The following is a 24,133-nucleotide window of genomic DNA, read 5'->3' as shown; positions in this document are numbered from 1 at the left end:
CAGTAACAAATTTCTGATCACTGCTATCAGATGCATATAGTGCAACTCATTGCAACCCCTCCCACATGAGTGCATATTCACCTGTGTTTATGAATACACACACGCACACACACACACACACACACACACACACACACACACACACACACACACACACACACACACACACCAATTCCAGTCACATTGACTGTATATGCCTAGCATGTCCAGTTGTGATCAAATGAATGCAGAAATGCATAACAGCCAGAGTACTACATTTCACTGCATTGTCAGAAGCATACAGTACAGCTCATTACAACACACACACACACACACACACACACACACACACACACACACACACACACATGTGCCCTCCAATTACAGCCACTTTACTGTGATAAGATAAATTAATAAATATACAATTAATAACTACAATAGTTTATTTAACTTGTTGCTATCAGATGCAGGCAGTGTAACTCATAAGTACCCCCACATGAGCATACATGGGCTCAACAATTGCAGTCACTTTACTGACATTGTACACCTGTCTAACTGTGAGCAAATGAATGAATAAACACATAAATAATAGTCACAGTAATGCATATATGTTATCTCATTTGTGTCATGCTTATACAGCGCAACCTACTGCTATCCTCCTGCTGTTACAAAGGCGCCTAAACACATACAGTCCAACAAAGATGCACCTGGAAAATCCCACACATATACTCTCTGTTACACACACAACTCTGTCACTCTCTCTAACACACACATGCAAACACACACAGCCCTTGAAATCAAATATTGCATAACATTATATTAAAAAAGAACAGTTGCCTGGAACTGGAACATCTTATCATGCAGTATTTCTTGAGCACTAGCTCTCACAGGCACTTTGCATAATAATCAGTAGGTACACTACATACTTACTTGAACGAACACTTTTATACTCCTCTTAAACTCCAGCTACAAACAGTTTGGGCTGTGCTATACCATGCAGTCCTTCTACAGTCTACTCATCATCTTCTTCAGATCTTTTGGATATTACAAAGTAGTGTCCTTAGAGTGTTTGTTCACGCTGTAGAGCACAGGTTTCAGGGAGGCTTCTTTTACACTAAGTGGACCTTGCTGGACAGTACATTTCACAACTCCACAGTTCCTGTACAATGGTATTTGCATATCACATTGAAAAGCAGAGATGTGATTGGTAGCACAACAGTACAGCTTATAAATGAAACGGGGAGAAAATGTAAAAAAATATAACATTATACCAAATGTCAACAACAATGCTTTTATTAGGGATTTTCTTCATTTTGGCCTAACATGCAGTTCTCTTAGTTACCTCCATAGATATTTTGCTAGATGCTTCTCTGAATATCTTTGGAATGCAAAAATCATAAACACTATCTCTGTATTCAGCAGTACTGCCATAAAACATATTAATTTTCAACAAATATCTCTAATTTCTCCACTACTCTTTCTCAGCCACCGTACAAACAGCAAAATGCAATGGCCACTCAGACTGTTTCAAAATAACATGTTCTGGGTGATTCACATTGGACTCCTGTTATATTCTCATTCTGTCTCTTTCTTTTAATCAAGAACAAGGTTTTTCATACTAATCACATTAAACCTCTCTCTAGACTTGTTTAAGTTTCTCTCATACTTTACTTAAATTTTCAGGCAATAACAAGGAAGAAGATGTAGCAATTATGTCCTTTAATTTATGACTCATCAGTAGTTAAGTTAGAGATAGGTAGACTTGGATCTTGCAATTGAATAGGATCATTGGAGATTACTAGGCTATCAACTCAGAGGTCATTTTAAGCCTGCTTTTTCATCCCAATGTAATACCATAGAAATGCTAGTCAATACCCAAGATTGCATTTAGTGATGCATCTCCATGTCCAGAAGGGTTGTGGGTGCTATCCCTGGTAAGAATTTACAGTGCCCCCATCCACTCGTCCAGGTTCCTGTTGAACAGTGTCATAGAGGTGCTCTATTTCCCATGAATTGCTAGCCTGTTCCAAAGAGGTGACAGTCATTGGGAGATAAATCTGTCTCTCCAGCATGTCCTGTTTAAGTTGCAGGCCATATTTAGGTCTCTGGAATGGGTAGCCCTAGTCCTGTTTGACTTACAAATATGCAGTAAGTTCATTAGGTTTGGATCTTGGATTGCTCTGTAGGCCAGGCATAAGTCTCCCCTAAGAAGTCTATATGATATGGACTATAGTGAAAGGGACTTTAGTCAGTCAGTGTAAGGAACATGCTGTAGCCCCTTCATCTTCTTTGTTAGAAACCTCTGAAGTCTCTCCAATTACTACATATTTCTATAGTCCAGTAAAATCAAATGAGAGTTTACATTATGGTCAGTATTATTACTCTATAGATTTTATTAGATGTTTTACAGTATGCGCAGACCTCTTCATTTGAGCATTAGAATACAGATAGCTGTGACCAGAAAGCACATGTTGAAACTATCACTGTTTCAAAAATCTCTTAAATTCCATACTTACATACCAGATATTATCATAACTAGCCTCCCATTCCTTGAAAATAAAGCTTTCAGTGCCATGATCATACTTTTACTTGTGGCATCTTTTACCTTCACAGCCTTAGGAATCTTTGTATAATAGAACACATATAACAAACAAACACAGCCTTGATAATGAAGCAACTTATTTCCCACTTTACTTCATGATCTTCCTGGGAATAAAAAAATGTTCTCTTCCCTTCAACTGCTACTAAGCATTACATACAGCACAATTCTGAAATTATGTCACTATTTCCACTACCACTCTTCTCTACTTTGACACATTGTAAATATTTTCTTTGCACTTTAGAATTCCCACTTATAGCTCAAACATTCTTTTCATCATTTCTTTCTTTCTTTAGCTAATTTGGCACTATTATTGTATGTTGTGTTGTAAATAGGTTCTGCCCAGTCACAGCTTCCAACATAACAAAATAAAAGAGTAAATAACCTCAAACATCAAACATTGTATACAACGCATTTCCTTTTTGAAAGAAAACTATAACTGCATTTCTTCCTTGAAGCATTTTGATATTTTGGCCAACATCCCATAAATAATCCATAATGCATTTATAGCTCAGGGTTCACTGCATAGTGGTGAGATTATTTAAGTGTTTCCTTAGTCACAAATAACTTTGGAACTATTCATTCCACTTCCAGTTCACTGCCAAACAGCCATTATTGCTCCTCTGGCAACTAGAAATTACTCAGCATAGTTGCTACTTGCACCTTTTTTTCCAGGTTTATACTTCACTACTATGTCCTTCCTCTGCAGTTGCAGTATTGGTGATGCTGTGTGTAATACCAATTTAAATATACTTTATAATAGTTAATAATCAGTTTCCAGCAATACATTTTCTCATCAACACATTGGTTAAACATATCACAATTACATATTGTAGCAGGAAGTATGTTTTCTATCTAGGGAAACATATTCTGACAGTGACTCTATACCCACAGAAGTGAGTTAATTGCTTTGTAGAAACACTGCATCAGTTGCATTCTGCTTAACATTTACTCATAAAAAAATGTATTGTCATCAAAATATTTCAGTGTGGGTGCCTCTGTTACTAAATGTTAAAGAATTCCACAACTTTTTTCTTGCTGTTTACTCCAGTACCATTCCACATCTTGTTCCAGTAGTTATTTAATGGGAAACATATATTTGACATGTCCAGAATAAACTTTATGATATACTGCACAATACCAAGAAAACATGAGTTTGTTTATGCACTGCAGTCAACATTTGCACTACTGCTTTTACTGTGTCCGATTTCAAGTCTTCAGACATTAAAATATGACACATTTATCTCAGTTCTATAATTCTAATTTTACCCTTTCTTTTGTTTGTTTTGATGTTATTCTGTTTAAGACTGTTCAGTTACTCAGTCTAACATCATGCATTTTGATCATCATCAGTAATATTAACAACACTATCAAGTCCTTCAATTGTTTGCACAGTAGCTATCTGAAATATGTAAATGCTGATGAAATGCCAAATGGAAATATGACAACTCAGTATCTTTCCATTAGAGAATAATAGTGTACAGTTTAAGAGTTTTTTCATCAATCTTAATTTTGTTAATGTCCCTAAAATAAGTCAGGAAAACACTTTACTCCAGGCAGAGCAGATACCACTTTCTCATTTGTTATGAATTAGAACATATTTTCTCTTTTCAGCCTTATTAAAATGTAAATATAAACTTTATTTAGCTTTGAATCAGTAAGCATACTGGTTATTTATTCAGAAGGCTCATTCTGGTTATTAATCACATCAGTCGCTCCTTGAAGTTTGGCTACTTCTTGATTCTCCTCATCAACGTTACTGGACTTTTGCTTGGAAAATGCACTGCTGATAATACCACAAAATCTATCTGAATTAAATGAACTCCTGTCAAATGGCCCAAGCCAGAAATAAATCTTGTACTGTTTAAGAAATTCTTAAATGGCACATTCTGACTCGATTCATAATTAATATGCACATTATTAGGGTGAATATTTTACCATTCCAAGATTATGGCAAGTTATGTGTTACAATGATACCAGAGCTTCCATTCTTACCAAGTGGAATTGAAGCTTGTGTTTGGCTTATATTCAAGTGTAAGCATTTCTAGACCCAGCAGTTTTTCATACTGATCTAGATAAGTAAACAACTTACACATAAAGAAATTGAGATCACTTGCTTTTTCACATTCTGCACTTTGAACATATGAGCAGACATTGCATCAGTTACTGCTCCATGATCAATTGTAAACACCAAACCTTAACTTTAAGGTTATCTGCTGATATTTCCGACTGATTCTGTGGTCACATGTTCTTGATGTCCTTTACTTATATAGCATTAACTCTGCACATTCTTGTCTTGAATTTAGTGTCTATGTTTTCTACTACCACTAGATGATCTTTAAAGTCAGAGCTAAATAGATATCAATAAACCTTCATATAATGCTAGTAGCAGGACCAGAACACTTTTTCAATTTCTGTTTATCTCTTTAAATCTTTATTTTGACTTTCATTCTGCATATATATCTATGTGTATTTATGTATGTTTATATATATATATATATATATATATATATATATATATATATATGGAAAGCTGACATTTCACTCCCGGTAAGTAACCGTTTGGCCATCTACTTGAACTTAGCCCCTTACCCCCGCTGTAGTGCATTCTTTCAGTTGGCATTTTTAGTAACAGGGGTGTGTGTGGGACATAGCCCCCCACATCGGTGGGTTTGTTTGCTCCGGGTAGTTCCTTCCATTGGGATGGCCAAGGGTTTACTTACCTCATGGGAAACGGCTTTGTGAATGTCGGTAATTTGAAGTATCTGAATTGTGTCTCGGGGAAGTGGATGTTCAGTGAACTGAAGGTAACCTATATATATATATATATATATATATATATATATATATTTTTTTTTTTTATTTTATTTTATTTTACATTTGTTAACTGGGCTAGTCTGGCTGGATATATGTCCATTTTCAGCAGAGGCCCGTGTCGGACAGCTCCACTATGTACTAGTACAAACATAACATAACAAGGTACATCAAAAAAGCGATACAGTATTATAGGCATGTAAGAGAGCTAAAATAGCTTAGTAATAGTATAGAAGCAAATACAATAGAATATAGTAAAAACAGTGAGGATTATATGTATACGCATAGCCTGTATATGCACATATATTTAACATTCAAAGTGCATTGCTTAATTGTTTTTATTGCAGGTAATGAATTTCATTATTCAGTTTCAAACGTATGTGTGACTGGTGGTTTATTTTTAAGTTTAAAGAATCACTGACACACTAACTGCTGGCTTCTACCTTTGTAAGAGAAACTGCTTCAGCCATAGCTACCAAACAATTATATTATGACTGGCTTATGTTAAGAGTGAGCAGTAACTGCATACTTGCATGGTGGTGAGATCCTGGGAACCCTGTGTTCATAACACTGATCTGCAGATGTCCAGTGTAAGACTTATTTGGGTGTAGCAGCTGTTGGTCATAACCCAAGGCAGTAGCATGCATTTGCTTCTAAAGCTTTGTTCCTCCCATATTACTTGACAGTCAGTGGTGAAGATCTGGAGTCAATAGCCCACAACCAGCACATATCGACTAGTGGCAAAACTGTGGATGATGAGACTAGTCACTGATCATGAAAGCATCTACAAAAAATACTTTAATGACATTGTTCCACTATAGTCTTATCGGTGACTCCTTTCTTTTGTCATTCTTGCTTCCCATGGCTCTCACAACTCATTTTAATCAGTTTATATTATTCAAAAGCAAAAACAGTATCAATGTAGAACTGTAAACAGTGTGCAAGCAATGGAAAAATTCTGAACACTTACAAATAGGTTTTTCATATAGCTCATGAGGGAATGTGAAGTGATGACTCAATGTCCCAATTTAAAGTTAAGAAACTGGAGTTGTGCATAGTGGAAAATGTTCAACTAATAGAACAAGGTCATGAATCTTTTATGCAAAGCAGGTCTGTGTTTGGTAGAAATGCTTAGCTGTTGTTCTTGGATAAAGAGAGAAATTATCACCCTTGCATAGATGAGGATCAGACTTGGAAGGCTAAATTTTAGAGTGATCTAGTGGTGGTGGTGGTGGTGGTGGGGCTAGCATCAGATAGTTTTGTTCCTTCAACAGGGGTAGCTATGGCCACCTCATTATGTATAATGGGGTGCCTGAGGAGGGGGGGGGGGGGCTTGCATCAGTAAATCTAGGTAAAAAGGTTTTCCTAAGGCCTGACAACTGCAACAGGGCATGACTCTCTGCCACAGACAGTCACTGGAGTTGGCAGCATATTGTACAGTTGACAGAATCACTTTCAGTTTTCGGCACACATTGGTTAGCATGATCAGAACTGTTTCCACATTATGGCTTCTGCACTCATATGGTCATATACTGATTGGTGGTTCCTTCTGAATCAACTGGTACAAATAATTTCAAGACTATTCCATTTCCAACTAAATATAAGTGGCAACATCTTTGCTAGCGATGAACATGTTTCTTCACATCATAAGGCAAAGAATACAATAAACCTGATGAGTGTAGCCAGGAATACACCCTGCAAATGGTGTACAAATTATTTTTTAAAGAAGTAATATTTTGCTTATCACAAAGGTTAAAAATACCCAGGATTCAAGCACATTAATTAAATTACAAGGGCACAAGTAAACCAGAAAGGAAAATAACTGTGTGGGTAGTCATGTTTGCTGGTTGTATTACAAGCTGCATAATTAAAAGCATATGTGCATGGAAGTTGATGTACATTACCAAAAGTTTTGGCTACACTCCTCAACCCAAAAAGGATCAGAGAATACAATATATATTTCCATGCAACAACATGGACTAGAAAAACAGGTATGGGTGATGTGTGGTGACAGGTTATATAACTTTCTCTTGCAAATACTGGAGGTTGTTCACCCCCCCCCCCCGAAATAATTCTGGACAAAGATGAAAAAAGGATTGGGGAAGAATACACAAAATTAGGAACAGAATTTAAATACTGCTGATGTAAACTTAGTTGCTAGAACAAAAGGTCCTGCATTAGCATACATTGTTTGAAGGATATGAAACATGCCTCTCAACTGTCCAGATTTTGCCTCATATTTTTTCTCTCTTCCTTATACAATATTTTCTAGCAAATCAGTTAAGGATTGATGTCACTAAATAATGATGGGAAATGATTGCTAATACATAGACGTACTATTCTATAAACTTTTTAAGTTAGTAAGAGCAAAGATTTAAAGATTGTCCCTGATTTTGGACCTTTGTTCCCTATTATTTTTATTTTTCTCCAGATTTCATGTGCTTAAAGCTTGAGATATTGCATGATGTCTAAAACTCAAATATCTGTCACTGTATTATGATTTCAATCCTTAACAGTTTGCCAAAAAACAATACATTTTATATGGGACATGCATCTGAACCACTTAGCACAAAAGTTCAGGGCAAACAAATTTTAAGTGTTGTTCTTATAATGTAGAAAGTTGTTAGAATAATGTTTTTTGCTTTGGGGTGTATTTTTTGAAGGATATGAAGCCTGGAACTCAAATCCTGTCATTATTTAGGGACTGCAGTTCCCAGTGATTTGCTAGAAAAGCATCAATTTTAGAAGGAAACAAGCAAAAATGTAAAGAAAAAAAAAATAAGTGAACACTGCGGAATTCTGGACACTTGAAGGGTATTAGCATGTATCACTGGTGGTGGAGATGTATTATTAATTTCTACCAGTTCTTCTGTGTACCAGGCAGAGCATCAGGTAGAAAGATTACTGCATAGATGTCAACATTGCATCTCCAAAATGTGGAACAATATGTCTAATGCGGAACAAATGGACAAAACGTGGAACTCTTTCTAATAGCTAACGAATAACTTCAACCAGGAAGCTCACAAGACGGTTAAAATGTGTTTAGTTTTATTTACCGTGGATATTAATTAAAAAAATCTTAACACTGAACGTGTGACAGTCCCGTTCAATGCGAAACTGCGAGGAACCATGGATTTTTAAGACCCAAAATGGGGAGATTGATATGATGCTGATTTACAAGAAAATACTTGTCTAAGGCTGAGGTTCTGAGCATAGTCTTGGAAACTAATTCATCCACACATCAACAGTCCTTTTCTTGCACATGGGGTCGGCGTGTCACTTCAACTGTGACAATTGTTTAGAGGTAAGTTTCACAGTGACAATCTCTAAATCTAAGTTTTACAGCCCGTTTCTGAGTTCCTTCACGAGTGGTTAGAAAATGTTATTTACATAATATATCAATGTGCCCGTTACTACAGGACGGAAAATGTGCACAAGTGTAATTATTTAATATTCTGTTATCTGCTGGATCTTTGTCCCGACATCTAAACTTTTACTGCTGAATCAAACGAGCAATTGTTAAGTACTTCGGTGAGTGTGTGCGCTGGTGAAACTATTCCATCCTGGCCCAGCATCCAATTTTGTGACGTTGGAGGAGGGGCAAACATGGATGTGCAGAGTAAGGAAAGTTTCTTGGAGTGCGACCCGACATGGTGAATTCTAGTCGCGTAAGGCCGCAGCAGAATTTGGGTAGACAGACAGCCGGAATAGGGGGCATTGTTGGCGGTGGACAACAGGAGCGAGGAGTGGCGCTGGAGATGGAGAGACTGAGTCGACCTGACCGTCGGGTGTTGGCGGTGGGCGCAGCGACCACCTCTTCCGTGCCTTCGCCGTCCTCGCGGCAGGCTTGGAGTAGGGATAACCCTGGTTTTGAGCCCGAGGAAGAGATGGTGGAAATGGAAATGGAGTGGCGGCCCACAGCAAGTCCTGGCCGCAGGTCAGTCTCCACTGCATCTAGTAGTAGTGGAGGTAGCAGCAGTGCGCTGGGTGGGTACCGCTCCAACAGGGCTGGAGACAGAAGGGAGTGCCGCGATGCAAGAGGTCCGGCACTTGAGGTGGCAATGCACCATCCCGGAGGTGACCAGGATCAGCCAGATCGAAACCATGGATTCGGCTGGAAGGTGCTCCATACTCTCCGAGGTAAGCAGATGTCTGGTCTCTTTGTACAGCGCAGACTGATATTTAGAAAAGGCTGTAGCTGTCAAGATTTTATAACCTGACCTTGTTCATTTTAACAAGTTATCTGTTGTGCTTCTTGCATTTAAAGTGATTGGTATTTATTTCTGAGTGTTACTCGGGGCTGTAGCCAGTGTTAGTAATAGTAGCACCGGTGAAAAGTACAGTAAACATAGTGGCAAGCTGATTGATTGTTGCAACTTAATTCCGTTAAATAAGCGAACATTTTGTTTTGCAGCGAACCTAGTCAGATTTGACGTTTGTTTACTGAACTAAATAACTGTAGTTAACAAAAAGTCCAGCGTTTATTATCAGTATAAAACATTAATTCACGTATGAGCATATGATTCCTGGAAATATTGATGTATTTGTTGGCAAATGGCGTAAACACAAGTCACATTATTGATAAACATTTAAAAATCCTTCTCTTTCATAAGCTGTTACAGAACATAAGTACCAGTAGAAACAAGTGCAGGTGTTCACTTCCTGTTGCGTCAAGAAGTACAAGTCTGCAGCGAATTAGTGTTTCACCACCTTTTCTGCAAAGGTCAACAGTTTTAGGAGGGCAGAGCTAAAATTTGAGCCAAAATCAGGCACATTTGAGACTAGGTATGCCAGAGACCCGAGGCGCAATGTAAAATCCACTTGCGTTCATGTTTATAGAGTTTGTGGACTCCAGATATAACAAAAGTATTGTGATTTTCATGGTTTACATTTTTAACGGGAAGATTTATGCAGTGTTTGTGAAAATGTGTGGTAGTTAAGTCTTAAACATTGCAGCATTATTGAGATATTTAAGAAATGTTTTGTTTTGGAACCCCATGACAAGAGAATAATTTGGTATATTTTAGTTGCCCTGACTACTTTGATTTTTACCTAGAACAATGGATGGATGGATGAATGACTGCAGATTCACTCCTAGGGTGGTGCCCATGTCCCTCATGGACAGAGGAAATTAGTATTAACTACCATAGACCCTTACCTCTGCAAACTTCACTCACCTAACCACTGACAACTGGGGCAACTTGGGATAAACATGGCTAAGCTTGTAAGGGCTCTAGGGCTGTTAGCCTAGTAACCTCCTATGAACCTATAATGTGTAAGGTGGCATCTAAGATCATAGTTATCAACCCCTTCCCCTTACTGATAACATTTAATTCTTTAATAGAAATTGTTTTTAAAAAGCTTTGCATAGAGATTAGAAACTGTCAATGCTGCTGCTACCACCACATACATTTCTTTGATTAACTGTGTGACCATAAACATATTTTAGAACATAAATAAAATGAAATAAACCAGGTGCTCCAAGGGACCAGAACTCGTATCCACAAAGTGTTTATTGGCTTACAGCTTAAGAAAGGTTAAAAACAAGCTGCTGTTGTAAAAAAAAAAAAAAATCAAACTGGTTTCATGCCTTCGTCTTTCAAGTGAATGACCCCCTAAAAACTTTTTTAAGCTGTAAGATAATAAATGCTTTGTGGATACGAGTTGTGGTCCCTTGGAGCACCTGGTTTATTTTATTTCTGGAAAACTTACTAGGTTTGCTACCTTCTTGTTTTTTACTACATGTTAGAACATATTTAACAAACTAGAACATGCTAACTTCTGAATTTGCTGAACAAAAATTCTGTGTAGAGCAACTGTGGTAGAATCGTTTTCTACCATATGCTGTAGTCATTTAAGTAAAATTCAGGAAGCATATGTAAATCCAGGAACGTACGGTATTTACCTACGTGACTACAGATGATATCATCTGGCTTCTAGTCTATTACTCGTGTACCACTGGACATCGCTGCTTATTTGTATTTAATTTCGGTTCTGCTTGCTTTTGTATTTGTGTGCTTTACATTTGGCTAACAGTAAAGACAACTACATGCAGCGAGGTGATGATGACACTGGATTGATAGAAATGTAGTTGAATTATTTTGTTTTTATAATCCGTTTCTTTAGTCAGATATTCCATTTGGCAGCTTCCTGCCATTTCTGCAATTTTTAACATAGTTAAAGAAGGCTGTATGCTCCTCCTTTAGAGTCATCCTTCCGTCTGAGTGACTGCTTTTGCCTCGTATCTTGCTTTGGCTGATTTGATCAGGCTCTGGACTTCTGGCATATTGAGGTAGAAATTTTTTTCATGTAGTATTTTTTTCTTTTATTAAAGAGACTGTTTATGTTAGGATTTCACTGTAGGGGTTTGTGTTTGAATTTGGCATTGTACTTATTTCTGAGAAAATCACTGCATCTATTTATATGTGCATAAAATGTGGCAGTGAAGGACTCTGCGTAAGCGGTGGGTTTAAGACGGTAGAAGCATTTGAATTTAGCTAGGTTATCAACTTCATTTTATTAGATTAGCCCTCATATAATCTCTGAATTGCAAGGTATTGGAAGATGTTTCAGGCTTCAGTCTTATGGTGAAATATGATAGACTTGTGGTCTGATTTATCCAGGGAGGAATTTATATTTGCTGGAGAGCAAAGCTGCCCTGTATTGGTAAGAACCAAGTCCATGATTTTTTCGTCCATGGTTGGGGTGAGACTAACTGGTCTATGGTATTTTATTGATAAAGTCCAGAAATCTTTGGGTATACACTTTTGAGGATGTTTGTCGCCCATTTTGTGGAGGGTTAATTGAAGTCTCATAGGAGAATGATGTTTGGCTTAATACATTGGAACTGCGCACTAAGGAGGTGTGGACTGAGGTTTGGGGATAAATGGCGTGTAGTTGGGTAGGATATAAGGTGTTTTAATAATTTGGATATGGGTGAGTTGAGGAATTAATAGTAAGTTGGATATGGAAGAGTTAAAGAATTGTAATGAGTTTGGAGTTGAAGTATTTATTTATTTATTTTTAAGAATATGGAGATGCTACCATCTAATGAGGTGGGCTTGAATGTGTGATAGGCATTGAAACTCTAAACTGTTGGTGTGCTTTTAGTGGTCTTGAAATAGGTCTCTGTGATTATGCATATGGTAATGCTTTCCAGGGTAAGGAGTGCTTGTATGGAATGGAGTTTTTTGTTAAGACTCCTAGCATTGTCCTGTAATACTTTTAATGTTTTCCAGATTCTATTTAGTTATGTTGGAAGATTTAGATGATTGTCATTGCTTAAAAAAGACACCATAGGTGTGGGCAAGGATTTAGATAATATATGCAAGCCTTTTGGGGGAGAGGTGCAGGCCACCCTTGGCAAAGCAGTTTGGACTTTCTAACGTGTTCCCAGTTTGATATATATTGTACCCACTTTGTGTGACACCAGAAGCTAAGCCAGTTGTTCAACTCCATAATCTTTGTTGGTCTTGCAGCATTACTGTTGGTGACAGTAGAATGCTGCTCAAGGCTAGGTTCATCCCTGCCTCAGATGGTTTACTATTAAAATGTGGAAAATCAAAATAATCCACCTTTTGATCAAACCGGATTGCCAAAATTGGTAATAACGGATTACCAAAATTTCGGAAATGGTAACACAGAATTGACATTTGAATGGTAATGTTTTTGCAGGGGGGTAAGCCTTCCTGCATCCTCCACGCCCCCACTCTGAGATCGCACTACAGTGACAAAAGGGTACATTTCCCGATCCCCACTGTAATATGATCTGGTATCAGGATGTTGATTCCACATTAGCGAATGCACACTACATACGCAAATGTGGAGTCAAGCATTTTCCGGATCTGCATTATGAAAACTTGAAAACAGCCTTTTGACCTTCCCAGCTTTGCATACGTGCTGATCTAAAGTTTGATAGAAAACTGTCTCGGACAGATATTTTGAGAGCGCTCCCATCATGTCTTTTTTGATATAGTCCAGGGAGGTCCATCTCAAGTCATTTATATCCACTTGTTCTGTGACTGTGACTTATGTGCACTTGTGGTGCAAGGACTTGAGAGTCTAATGTAGAGAAACTTGGCAGCTGATTGACCATCTCTTTACAGAGTTAGGTGAGTGGTGTGTGTGTCTTAGGTGTGAGTCACCTGTGACTATGTTCTTGGGTTATGTGGAGGTTTGCCTTATGGGCTTTTGAACTTCATCATTGTAACCCTTGGGTGTACATTTCATGGTAGGTGCTGCCTGTAGTGCGCATTTGTGAGGTTGCTGAGGGTGCCTGTTTATGAGGCCTTTGTGTTTTATGTCGACCTACACATGCTGAGGCTCTTAAAAGTAACCTATTTGTTTAGTCTGATCTGCATGTTGACAGGCTTAATGTGGTGGTGTTTGGTAATGGCAACCTGCTTGTTATTTGTAGTGTCGTCACGTAAGAATTTTTTCTCGAATCCCATTAAATAACTTCATGTTTCACACACCGTGTCAGAATGTTTAAGTAGAAGGTGGTTTGTCAATAAATATGAAACAATTGGTACGTTGTCTCAGGATGCCTATTTCAACCAGGTTTGCTATATAAATGGTTGGAAAGTGTGAGTCCTTAATTCCAGGTGCCTACTAATGTGGGCTGAAGAGGGATATTTTTCCTAAGAGTTTGCAGTTGATTCACTAGAAATACTACTTCTCTTAGCACACAGTCCAAGTTTACACACACAAAGCAACTGACAACCTAGCGTGAACCAGAGCTTCTTCACACAACTACTTAATTTTTAAAGTACAATATAAATTGGGAGAGTAGTTATAGAGAAACCTAATACTTTAAATGCTTGCATCTGCAAAGTGCAGTTAGATGCACAGTTGAGAAATAGGCAGTGTCACACTAAATCACTTTATTTGTAACGCAGAAAGCAAGCAACAAAAGGAACACTAGAGTACACTAAGCAACAGGAAGACACTTGAATTTAGCCTGTGTAGCAGGTAATACCCACAACATGCTTGGAGACCACCTCCTGCAGGGACCACTAAACTAATTGTAACAAAAACTCACTAATTTAGCAGTGAAAAACAGTGCAAGCAGTATCAATGCACTCAGTATTAAGCAATTATATTGTGAATAGCTTAAGGGAGTGAAACCTCAAAAAATGTTACATGCGTATTGACAGCACTAGTAAACAAGGAGAGGGAATGGAATTATGTTGTTAAATTATTATCATAAGCAGACACAACAGATACGCTGAAGTCCTGAGCTTGCCTGACACAGTTTTATTTGTCCTTTGGTAACTGAGAAAGTCCAAATGAGCCAATGGCATATTTTCAGAGGAGGCTCGGGAGAAAAGCTCCACAACAAATTCAAAAAAAATTAAACAATAGTTGATGAGTAATTATACACAAGGTGATAAAAGCTACACAACAGATTAAATATTTTACAATGAGTTGGGTAGAAAGGCTCTGCAAAACACATACACAACCATTTCACAATAGCTGATAAGTAATTGCATAAAAGGAGAGAAAATACCCACAACAGATTAGACAACAGATTGAAGTATATTTACAGAATATTAGTAGGATAAATTGTGATTAAGAATACAATATGTGCTGCAAGTAGCAAGACACTTGGCAGAAGTAGATAGTCTCTGTTAAATAGTTATTCAAAATATTGTTATAGTAATATATGGAGGAGTGTTCTACTGCCAAAACATAGTAATAGAAGTAATGCGAAGGAGGGGAAATTAAGGACAAGAGAGAGAGTTGATTGTTCTATGAGAATGTTCTGGAAGGACAAGAGAGAGAACATAAATAGTAAGTGTTGGCTGAGGAGGCAAAATAATCTATGTTATCACATAAACCGACATTTAATTCCAACAGTTATTGCACGTAAATGTTTCCTCCTCTTTTATTTTCTCCATGTTAAAGGAGAATTCCAGCTTTTAAGATAATTAAATCCATGTGATATAACACACAGGCCTACTATAGTTCCTAGAAACCCCATCAGTTTCTTCATTTATATTTTTTCCACTAGTTTCATGATTTATGAGGGAATGTCTCAACTCGCATGGCATATGTTAGGCATACGTAACCACTTTCTGTAGATTTTCACTTGGTCACCACTCACAGTTTTATATTTTGAGACTTTGTCTTGCTGAGGGCAGTAAAGTAAATGGGTAAATTAAGATTTCTTTTGCTTCACTAAGAATTTAAAGCATTTTTACTTTTAATATTTAACTGGCACTTTCATTGTTGTCAAAACAATTATTTTTTAAAAGGTTTTTATAAGTAAATATCTAAATATGTTTTTGACATGGTTTAGTTGCTGTTTTGTATGCCTTTAAGATGTCGTTATGAGGTGGGGATGTCTTTTGCATAAAGGCTTCTGCATTTTTGTAGGCCAGGTTTTATCTGATGAAGTCTGGCACTGGTTTTAAGATGAAAAGCACTAAGTAAAATTTTAGTTTATTGTGTGTTCTACGAAGACGCTGCTTCTGCTTTTTCTGTTAGTTTTCAGAAAAATATTTTTATGATGAACATGAATGTGTTCCACACCTATAAGTACTGCATAGCTCACTGCTGTTTGCTCTTGATTTGGGCAGTGAGGTGTGTTTTCATCTACAGGGCTGTAGAAAGTTAAGGATGATATGAAACCCTCCAAATAGCTATTCATCCATGACTGCCAGTTATCACAAGAATGAGCAAAGCTGCTAGACTTGCATGGGAACTTTTAATGCTTAAACAGGAGTGAAGGGAAGAGTACGTACATGGCTTAGGAACAGCAGTTCTGACTACTTAAAATACTGTAATTTACAAGACAAGTTTCTTGAGGCAGTCTAACAAGCCACAGACTCTCAGCAGTCACTGTAGCTAAATGTAGAAGAAAATACATTTATGTTTAAGTTGTCATGTTATGGAGAAAAATTGAAAACAAATCATCTGTATGGTAGTTCTCATTCTGGCCATTTTAGGGGTTAATAAATTTAAAGTGCAGTATCTTATATTTAGAGCAGTGCTGTTAAATTAGTGTGGCACAGGAAATAAATGTAAGATGAAAAGTATTTTTATCCATTTTGTCAACAGTCATCTTGTCGAGTAGTTCAGCTGGGGGGATGTATCCCATATAAAGTACAAAACAAGCATTTTAGTCGGAGACAAATCCTCAACCCTTTTAGTAAGTATAACAACACCCGATTTGTGCTGCATTGTAGAATGTAGCAGCTGTTAGTTAGTTGTCTCTTGCAATAAGTTAGCCTGCTCTCTCAAGTATGTACTTTTCAGTCTCTGTGCAGAGTTTTCCAATTTTAGTGGTTTCTCCTGAGACGTAGCAGGTCAGCATCATCTTGGTGGGCCCTCAATTTGAACAGAACCAGTCCTGTTTATATCCTTGAAGATCTTGATGTGGCTGCAATCATCCTGTTGAACAGCATTGCTCCTGTTTCTATCATTGAGGAGATGAGGCCTGTAAAACTTGCACACCAGAGCTTTACGTGGTTTTTGTCAGGTGTTTTTTACTGAAGCATAACTGCCTTCTTCTTTCTACTGATTACTTTTCCTGTGCATGCCAGGGTTGCTGAGCTTTTAGAAGTTTATAGGTACATACTAGGCTAACAACAACCAGGGCCTTTATAAGCCTAGCCACGCAACCCAACTGCATTCCCCTGTAACACGTGCGTCTTAATAGGACGGGGACGTTTGTTAGAAGGGGTATGTTAAAAAGGTATGTTGGTTAGAAAATGTTTACTGTTAGCCTTTGTCTATAAGAGACATTGGGGCCAGCCTGGGAATGAATTTACTGTTAGCCTTTGTCTATAAGAGACATTGGGGCCAGCCTGGGAATGAATTTACAATTTCCCATCTAATGGTCAAGGTTATGTTTGAATAGGGTTAAGGATGGGCTGTGCTTCACTTGGATGTGGAGCCTATTCCAGAGCATGGCAATCCTTTGAAACGCATATCTGTCTCGCCAGCATGATCTATTTAACTCCCTAAACAAAGTTCAAATTCTTGGAAATAGTGTTTCTGAAGCTCATTTTACAGATGTGCAAAAGCTCTATCAGGGCTGGATATAATAATGCCTTATATGCCAAGCACAAATCAACTCTCAACAACCTGTAGGAGACTGAGTATAGAGACAGGGCTATAAGGCATTCTGTGTAGGACAATGTGTGAATATCCGGGATTCTGTTGGTGAGGATCTTCCTTTTAGTTCCGATTGTTGTGTATTCCTAGTCAGATGCATGCTGAAAGAGGCAGTGTACACAGTGATGGGTCTGATTAGGGCCGAATAGAGTGGTACTATAACTTCCTTGGACCTGGATGCAGTACCTGTACTTATAAGTTGGGCGACATAGAGTGGTTTTCTTACTACCTTAGCTACGTGTTGGTGAAAGGCCAGATTACTGTCTACATACTTAGGTTCATAGGTTGGTACTAGGCTATCGGACCTAGGGGCCTGTACAAGCCCAGCCATAACAATTCCCTGGCTGTTTCTTCCCGCAATATTTACTTCCCTGGATCCCTGTCTAGCAAGATGACTGACGTGATCCCCGGGGTGAATTTCCTTTCTCCCATCCAATCGTCAAGGTTCCTTTTGAAGAGGGCCAAAGAGGCGCTCTCCTTGACATGTATGGGCAATCTATTCCAGAGTGTGGGGAGTCTCTGGGTCAGGAACCTATCCCTCCAGCATGTTCTGTTTATTGTGATTACAAGGTTTAGATCCCTGGAGCGAGTGGCTCTGAGGGATTGGGATTTCTTTAAGTGTAGCATGTCCAACAGCTCTGGGTTTGACATGGCCTTGTATGTTAAATAGAGATCGCCTCTGAGTAGACGATATGCAACAGAGTATAGCTGGAGTTTTTTAAGGCGGTCAGTGTAGGGCATCTGCTTTAGGCCTGTGATTCTTTTAGTGTGGTATTTCTGCGGCCTTTCCAGTTGTTGCAAAAGTCTTGAGAGGTACATACAAAACAGGGCTTTGTATTCTATAATGGGTCTAATGAGGGATGAGTATAATGGGACAATGACCTCCTTTTTTCTGGATGAAAAGCCCTTAGTGATGAGGTGTACCACATAGAAGGATTTCCTGACTGTTGTGGAGATGTGGGTATCAAAGGTGATACCATGGTCCACCTGTGTCCCTACGTCTCTTATCACACTTTTAGTGTACTGCCACCTATGTGGTAATTCACGGGTACATGTTTTTTCCCAAAGGGGATAACTATATATTTCTTGGCATTGAGCTTGAGCCCATGGCTCTGGCACCAAGAATCTGTTTCTCTAAGGCCCTTTTGTAGAGTATCCACATCATATGGGGATTCAGTAATGGCTCCCAGTTTGCAGTCATCTGCGAACTTTGTTAGCCAGCGTCCCTTAGTGTTGGCCTGTACTTCAGAGAAGTAGATGCCAAACAAGAGGGGTCCCAGGACAAAACCCTGAGGTACTCCACTTGTCACTTGTCTGGAGCTGGATTTGGAGTCGGCTATTTTACAATGTAGGTTCTCTCAGTAAGCCAGTTGGCAACCTATCGAGTGACATAGGGATTAATGCCCAGCTTAGTAAGTCTATGACTCCAGAGTAGGGGATGGTGTCAAAGGCCTTGGCGAGGTCCAGATAGGCTGTGTTGACCGCCTTACACTCGTCCATGGCTCTGGAGACTGATTTGAAGAAGTCAGTCAGGTTCAGACAAGATTGGCCCTTCACAAGCCCAAACTGGGTGGTATCCAGTGTTTGAAGATTGCCAGTGTCTTTGTTTATAAGTTCCATGCTAATACGTTCCATGGCCTTGCAGATCAGGCTCGTCAGACTGATGAGGCAGTAGTTCCCGGGATCCAAGATGGATCCCCCCTTGTGGAGTGGGATAACTGTAGTTGTGCGCCACTCAGTGGGCACAATACGTTCCCAAATCTCTATCTACTGGGCTTTGGAACCAGTCATTTGTCTGCCGTAGACCCTCTTGCAGGATGTCTTGGGGGTGGTTTATGATTGCTCCCAATTTGTGAACTTGGTGAGCCAGAGGCCCTTGATATTAGTTTTAACCTTCAAGAAGTAGATGCCAAACAGGAGTGGGCCCAGCACAGAGACCTGTGGTACTCTACTGGTGACCTGCCTGTTGGTGTGGAGGTGGTCTCACCTGTTCTGACTTCTTGGGTCCTATCTGTGTACCAGCTGGCAGTCCAGTGAGTTTTGTAGTGATTTATGCCTAGTTCGGAGAGTTTTTCCACAATACCCAAGTGGGATATTGTATTAAACACATTAGCCAGGTCTAGGTCGGTGGTATGCAGCATTTTCCCTTTATCCATTGCCATAGTCACCTTCTCAAATAAGTTTGAGTTTAGTAGGCATGACCTTCCTTTGATAAAACCAAATTGGGATGTGTCCATTGTCTGTAGGGTGCCAGTGCCGTTGCTGATAATTTCCATAGTAATTGGTTCCATAGCTTTGCATGTTAGACTATAGTTTCTGGGGTCATTTAATGGTCAACCCTTGTGAAGGGGAATAGCCGTTGCCATCCTCCATTTGCTTGGTATATGCCCTATTTTGAGGCTGTTGTTGAAATGTGACTCAAATGGTCCTGATAGGTCGTGTTTCAGGCTTTTTAGGAGGCAGCCTGGGATATTGTCAGTCCCCACTGTGACTGTGTTTTAGCCTTATTGACCGTCGCTATGAGCTACTTCCTGCTGATAGTTGGTTGGGAACAGGTTGTGCTGGTCGTGATTGCGGGGGGATGGCAGGAGTGAAGTTTGAGATGAATTTGTTGGCAGTCCAATTCCTTATGTCAGCCTGCTCAGTGAAGGTGATGCTATTCACTACCAGTTCTGCATACTGTTGCATTTTACCTTTTGAGGTTTCAGACGTAGCTGTAGAAGGCCTCGTGGTTGTCTCTAGCCTGGGAAGCTGTCCTTGTAATTGACCTTCTGGGATTTAATTAGTCCTTTTTGTTTCCTGAGTTGCTCTTTGACTTTGGACATGACTTGTTTTTTTTTTTTCCTTTGGTTATATACCCTGTTAAGCTTAGGATTCCATCAGTGTTTCTTGTTTTGGGCTTACTTTAATAGGTTCAGTAGCCTCTATCCAGCTATTTACATGTTTGTACAATGTTTATGTGAATAATTCTGCTTAGTCTGTTGTGAACTCTTGGTTATGCAGGTCACTGAATTTTGACAAACTGTTGCTTAATAGAATGCAGTTTGCTTTAGAGTAGTTCTTAACCATAACAGGTTTTGCTGGGTGTTTAAGATGATTTGAAATTCAAATGAGATAGCTTTCTGATTTGATATCACTATGGAGGACATGACTTGGGGGGGGGGGGGTACAGCACTTTCTCATATTGGTGAGAACAAGGTCCAGAATGTTTGAATCTCTGGTTGAAGTGCACACTAACTGTTCAAGGGCATTTGTGTTAATAAAGTCCAGGAAACATTGTGCCTGACATTTGGAGGCAATATCTGTTTCGCAGTCAATAGAGGGGAAGTTGGCATTTGGTGGATGGAGAGTGCCTCCAGTAGGTCTAGATAAGAGTTGTGGGATTCTTGAGACATAGATGGTGATCTATAGCTAAGATCTTAGATAATTGACTCTTATCTAAGGTGAGTTGCAATTGGATTAACTCTAGAATATCATCCTGTTTAACCAGGGCAACTTCAAGTCAGACCAGTAGCAAAACTGAACATATGCAGTAATTTCAGCCTTAAACACACACAAATGCACAAATAAAACAAGAAATCGATATTCAATCACTCTGTTAACTTCTAGAAGCACGCCTTATAAATACAAATACTTAGCTTTTGCCTGGATGGCACGTGATGCAAGGAAATAACTTCAAAGGCAAGAATATCAAGCATTGATGTGCTCTGTGGGAATCAGACAAGAGCCTTGCAAACATGCTATATTTATATGGCCTCTTAAAAAACATAGGAAATTGTCTAGAATCTCTTTAGCAGGGCCAAAGTTGCAGGAATACAATGACCAAGTGCCAACAAAAAATAAAAGGTAGCAAATTACACAGTGACACTGCTGGTAAAGCTTCTCAAAAGTGCAGTTCTGAGCAATTAGCAAACGGTACAAAATCAGGGTACTTGAAAACGATGCAAAGTGCAAAAATTGGCAGATAAAACAGTGAAATGAAGTGCAAATCAGTAATCTGCCGGTAATGGCACAGGATTTATTCAGGACCGTCTCATGGTATGCAAGGATGCTAAGCTGATGGGATTTCTAAAAATGGTGATTTTTAAAAGCTTACATGACTGACAGTATCAATCAAAGGGGGGTGGGGGGGACTATGGTAGTCAGATTACCATAAGGGCAAAGCCAGAGACAGTGGCTTTAAACTCATTAACACTTATGTGATTTGGAATGCACACCTCTAGCAGCCTATACATATCTTACATTCCAGAGCATTTTCTGAAAAGTAAATTTAAGAGCATAACTTAAACAAATGTAAATATTTTTTTGAACAGTAAAAGCTATTAAAACTGTACAAATAGCGATGCTGTTAGAAGTATTCTTTACAGTGATAATAGATGGTACATTCATAGTCTTATTCCATAACTATAGTGCACACAAACCCCATATTTATATATTTTTTGTAAACGTTCACAAACAAAATTATACAACCTAGACGTCTATTGTTTAGAACATTTTTAGCTAGACATAAGCTTTCACATGACAAGAAATTCCTCTATAAGTGCATGTTTATTGAGATAGTTACAGAAATATGAAAACATATGCTTAATTGTGTAATTAGCAAAACAAATATTACTGGATATCTCTCAAGATGGTGCAACTTACGGTGCAAATATCAGAGTTTTCTTCAACATCTAAAGTTTCACATAATGCCATGCAGCAGTTTGTAAGTCACTCAGTTTTTGAAGAAATAAGTACATATGGAAGTATTCCCTATTTCCATAATTACTAGCAAACGGCTAGCAACATTTCTAGTATAGTGTGATGTAAACTAGCATTGACAGTGAATTGTCATGTTTCACACTATACACCTCAAGGCCACTCGCAGTTATGACAATATGAGCATACATTTGAAAACATGAATAGTAAGTGGCAAACTCAGGACATCCTAGACTAAAAATGTATTTATTTATTTTACATTTGTTGACCGGGATAGTCCGACTGGATACATGTCCATTTTCGCCGGAGGCCCGGGGAGAAAAGTTCCAAGGTAGAACATACAGTAAAAATCACAAAATGATTACAAGTTACACACAGTTTACAGGCTCCACTTGAGCAAGAAGGTAATATAACCGTACATTTTTAAATTAGTGTTGACAAATTGACTAGGCAGTGTACCAAGATTACAGATTATAGAGGAGGATCTAGTCAGGTTTTGAACAAGGACATAGCCAGTGAGTTTTAAAGTATAGCTTGAGGCTTTTTTTTGAACTGAGTAAGAAAGGGTTCAAGAGTAAGATCAGCAGGAAGAGAGTTCCAAGTTTTGCCAAAAGAGTTAGCAAACAGTCTTAGTATCATTTTGTTAAAAACTCATTTTTCTAATGCTGCTATTATTAGCTGATAAATCAGTTGAAGTCAGACTCAAAAACGTTTTGGATGCCATAAGACAGTATAGGTGTGAACTGGAAGTATAGAAATAGTGTTTTAGGATTGAGTGAGTTAAAGTCTCAACAGCAAAAGGTGGGATGCAGATTGCTTTAAAAAGTGAAAAAAATTAGTTGCTACAGCTTGTTGTCAACAAGTATATCAGGTCATCTTGTGAGCCAAAATAGCCAGGAAAATGTTTTGGTCCAGTGATATGTATAGTTAATCAGTGGCGGCTGGTGACTTCAAATCAAAGGGGGGCTGCAGGAGACAGCTGAATGGGTGGGGTCAAGGGGAAGGGGTGTGGCCAACTACAAAGGGGAGGAGCTATGCTCAAAACCACAAAAACTAACTTTAATTAAATACGCTGCCCTGGGTGGCAAACCATCATTATGAGAGTCCAATCAAGACAAAAATAGGTGTAGAAGAATAAAAATATTTCAATGCATTGGCTGCATGACAGCTTACTTAATATCTAGATGGAAACAAAAGGTTGTGAGGCATGAAAAAATAAATTACTTTTTAAATACATTACTGGAATGCCAGTCAAAATCAAGTACAAGAAAAAACAGAAGCACTCTACTCAAACCACTTCTCCTTGCACTGCAGTTCTAATTATAATTTATATTCAGCTTTATTAAAGTACCAAGTAACATGCTGAAAGTAGAAATCTCTGTGATGCCCCCACTTGTAAAAATGTTTTTTATCCAAAAAAGACCTGCTGCCTGACAGCTGTCTACTTGTTTCATGGGGAAAACATGTTAGTAAAAAATGAAAAGCAAACAAGAAACAAGCTCAAGATACATTGCTTAAAGGATTACTGTACAGGTTATGGACCACACATGATCATTGGCATTCTGTTTAGTTTACGGGTAAAGTCTGTAGAGATGACTGGAAGTCTCCAACAAGTGTAATGAGCTTTTTAAAATAATGGAATCCTGTCCTTTAATACCCAAGGCTTATACATTATCTAGTCAAGTATTCTCTGCATGGCAACAACAGAAAGACTTTCAATGTTGGCAATTCTTTAACAGTATGCTTATTAAAGCTTACTTGCTTCTTACGATCTCAAACAAGCTTACCTTATGGTCATTAAAGCATTGCACAGAGCAACAGGCACTTTGAGTAATAAGCATAAATCAACAGTACAAAAATATGACAGAAACCAGACCTTTCTGCAAAATCAAGGACAGATGAAAAGCCACTGTAGTACTTGTG

General features: G+C 38.5%; 1 protein-coding gene across 2 annotated transcripts in view; it reads left to right on the top strand.

The window, feature by feature from the left end:
• The first annotated feature begins 8,966 nt into the window (after positions 1–8,966).
• Positions 8,967–24,133, top strand: part of PKD2 (polycystin 2, transient receptor potential cation channel) — a 922,997-nt gene continuing 907,830 nt past the window's right edge. For both annotated transcript variants that reach the window (XM_044061361.1, XM_044061360.1), the window contains exon 1: positions 8,967–9,532. In XM_044061361.1, coding sequence (XP_043917296.1) covers positions 9,043–9,532 — 490 coding nt within the window. In that variant the 5' untranslated portion in view covers positions 8,967–9,042. The remainder of the gene's footprint in view (positions 9,533–24,133) is intronic.

Source organism: Protopterus annectens, chromosome 2.part0 (genome assembly GCF_019279795.1).
Source record: "Protopterus annectens isolate FY-2018-M chromosome 2.part0, PAN1.0, whole genome shotgun sequence".
Lineage (NCBI taxonomy): Eukaryota > Metazoa > Chordata > Ceratodontiformes > Protopteridae > Protopterus > Protopterus annectens.
This window is presented reverse-complemented; position numbering and strand designations above follow the sequence as displayed.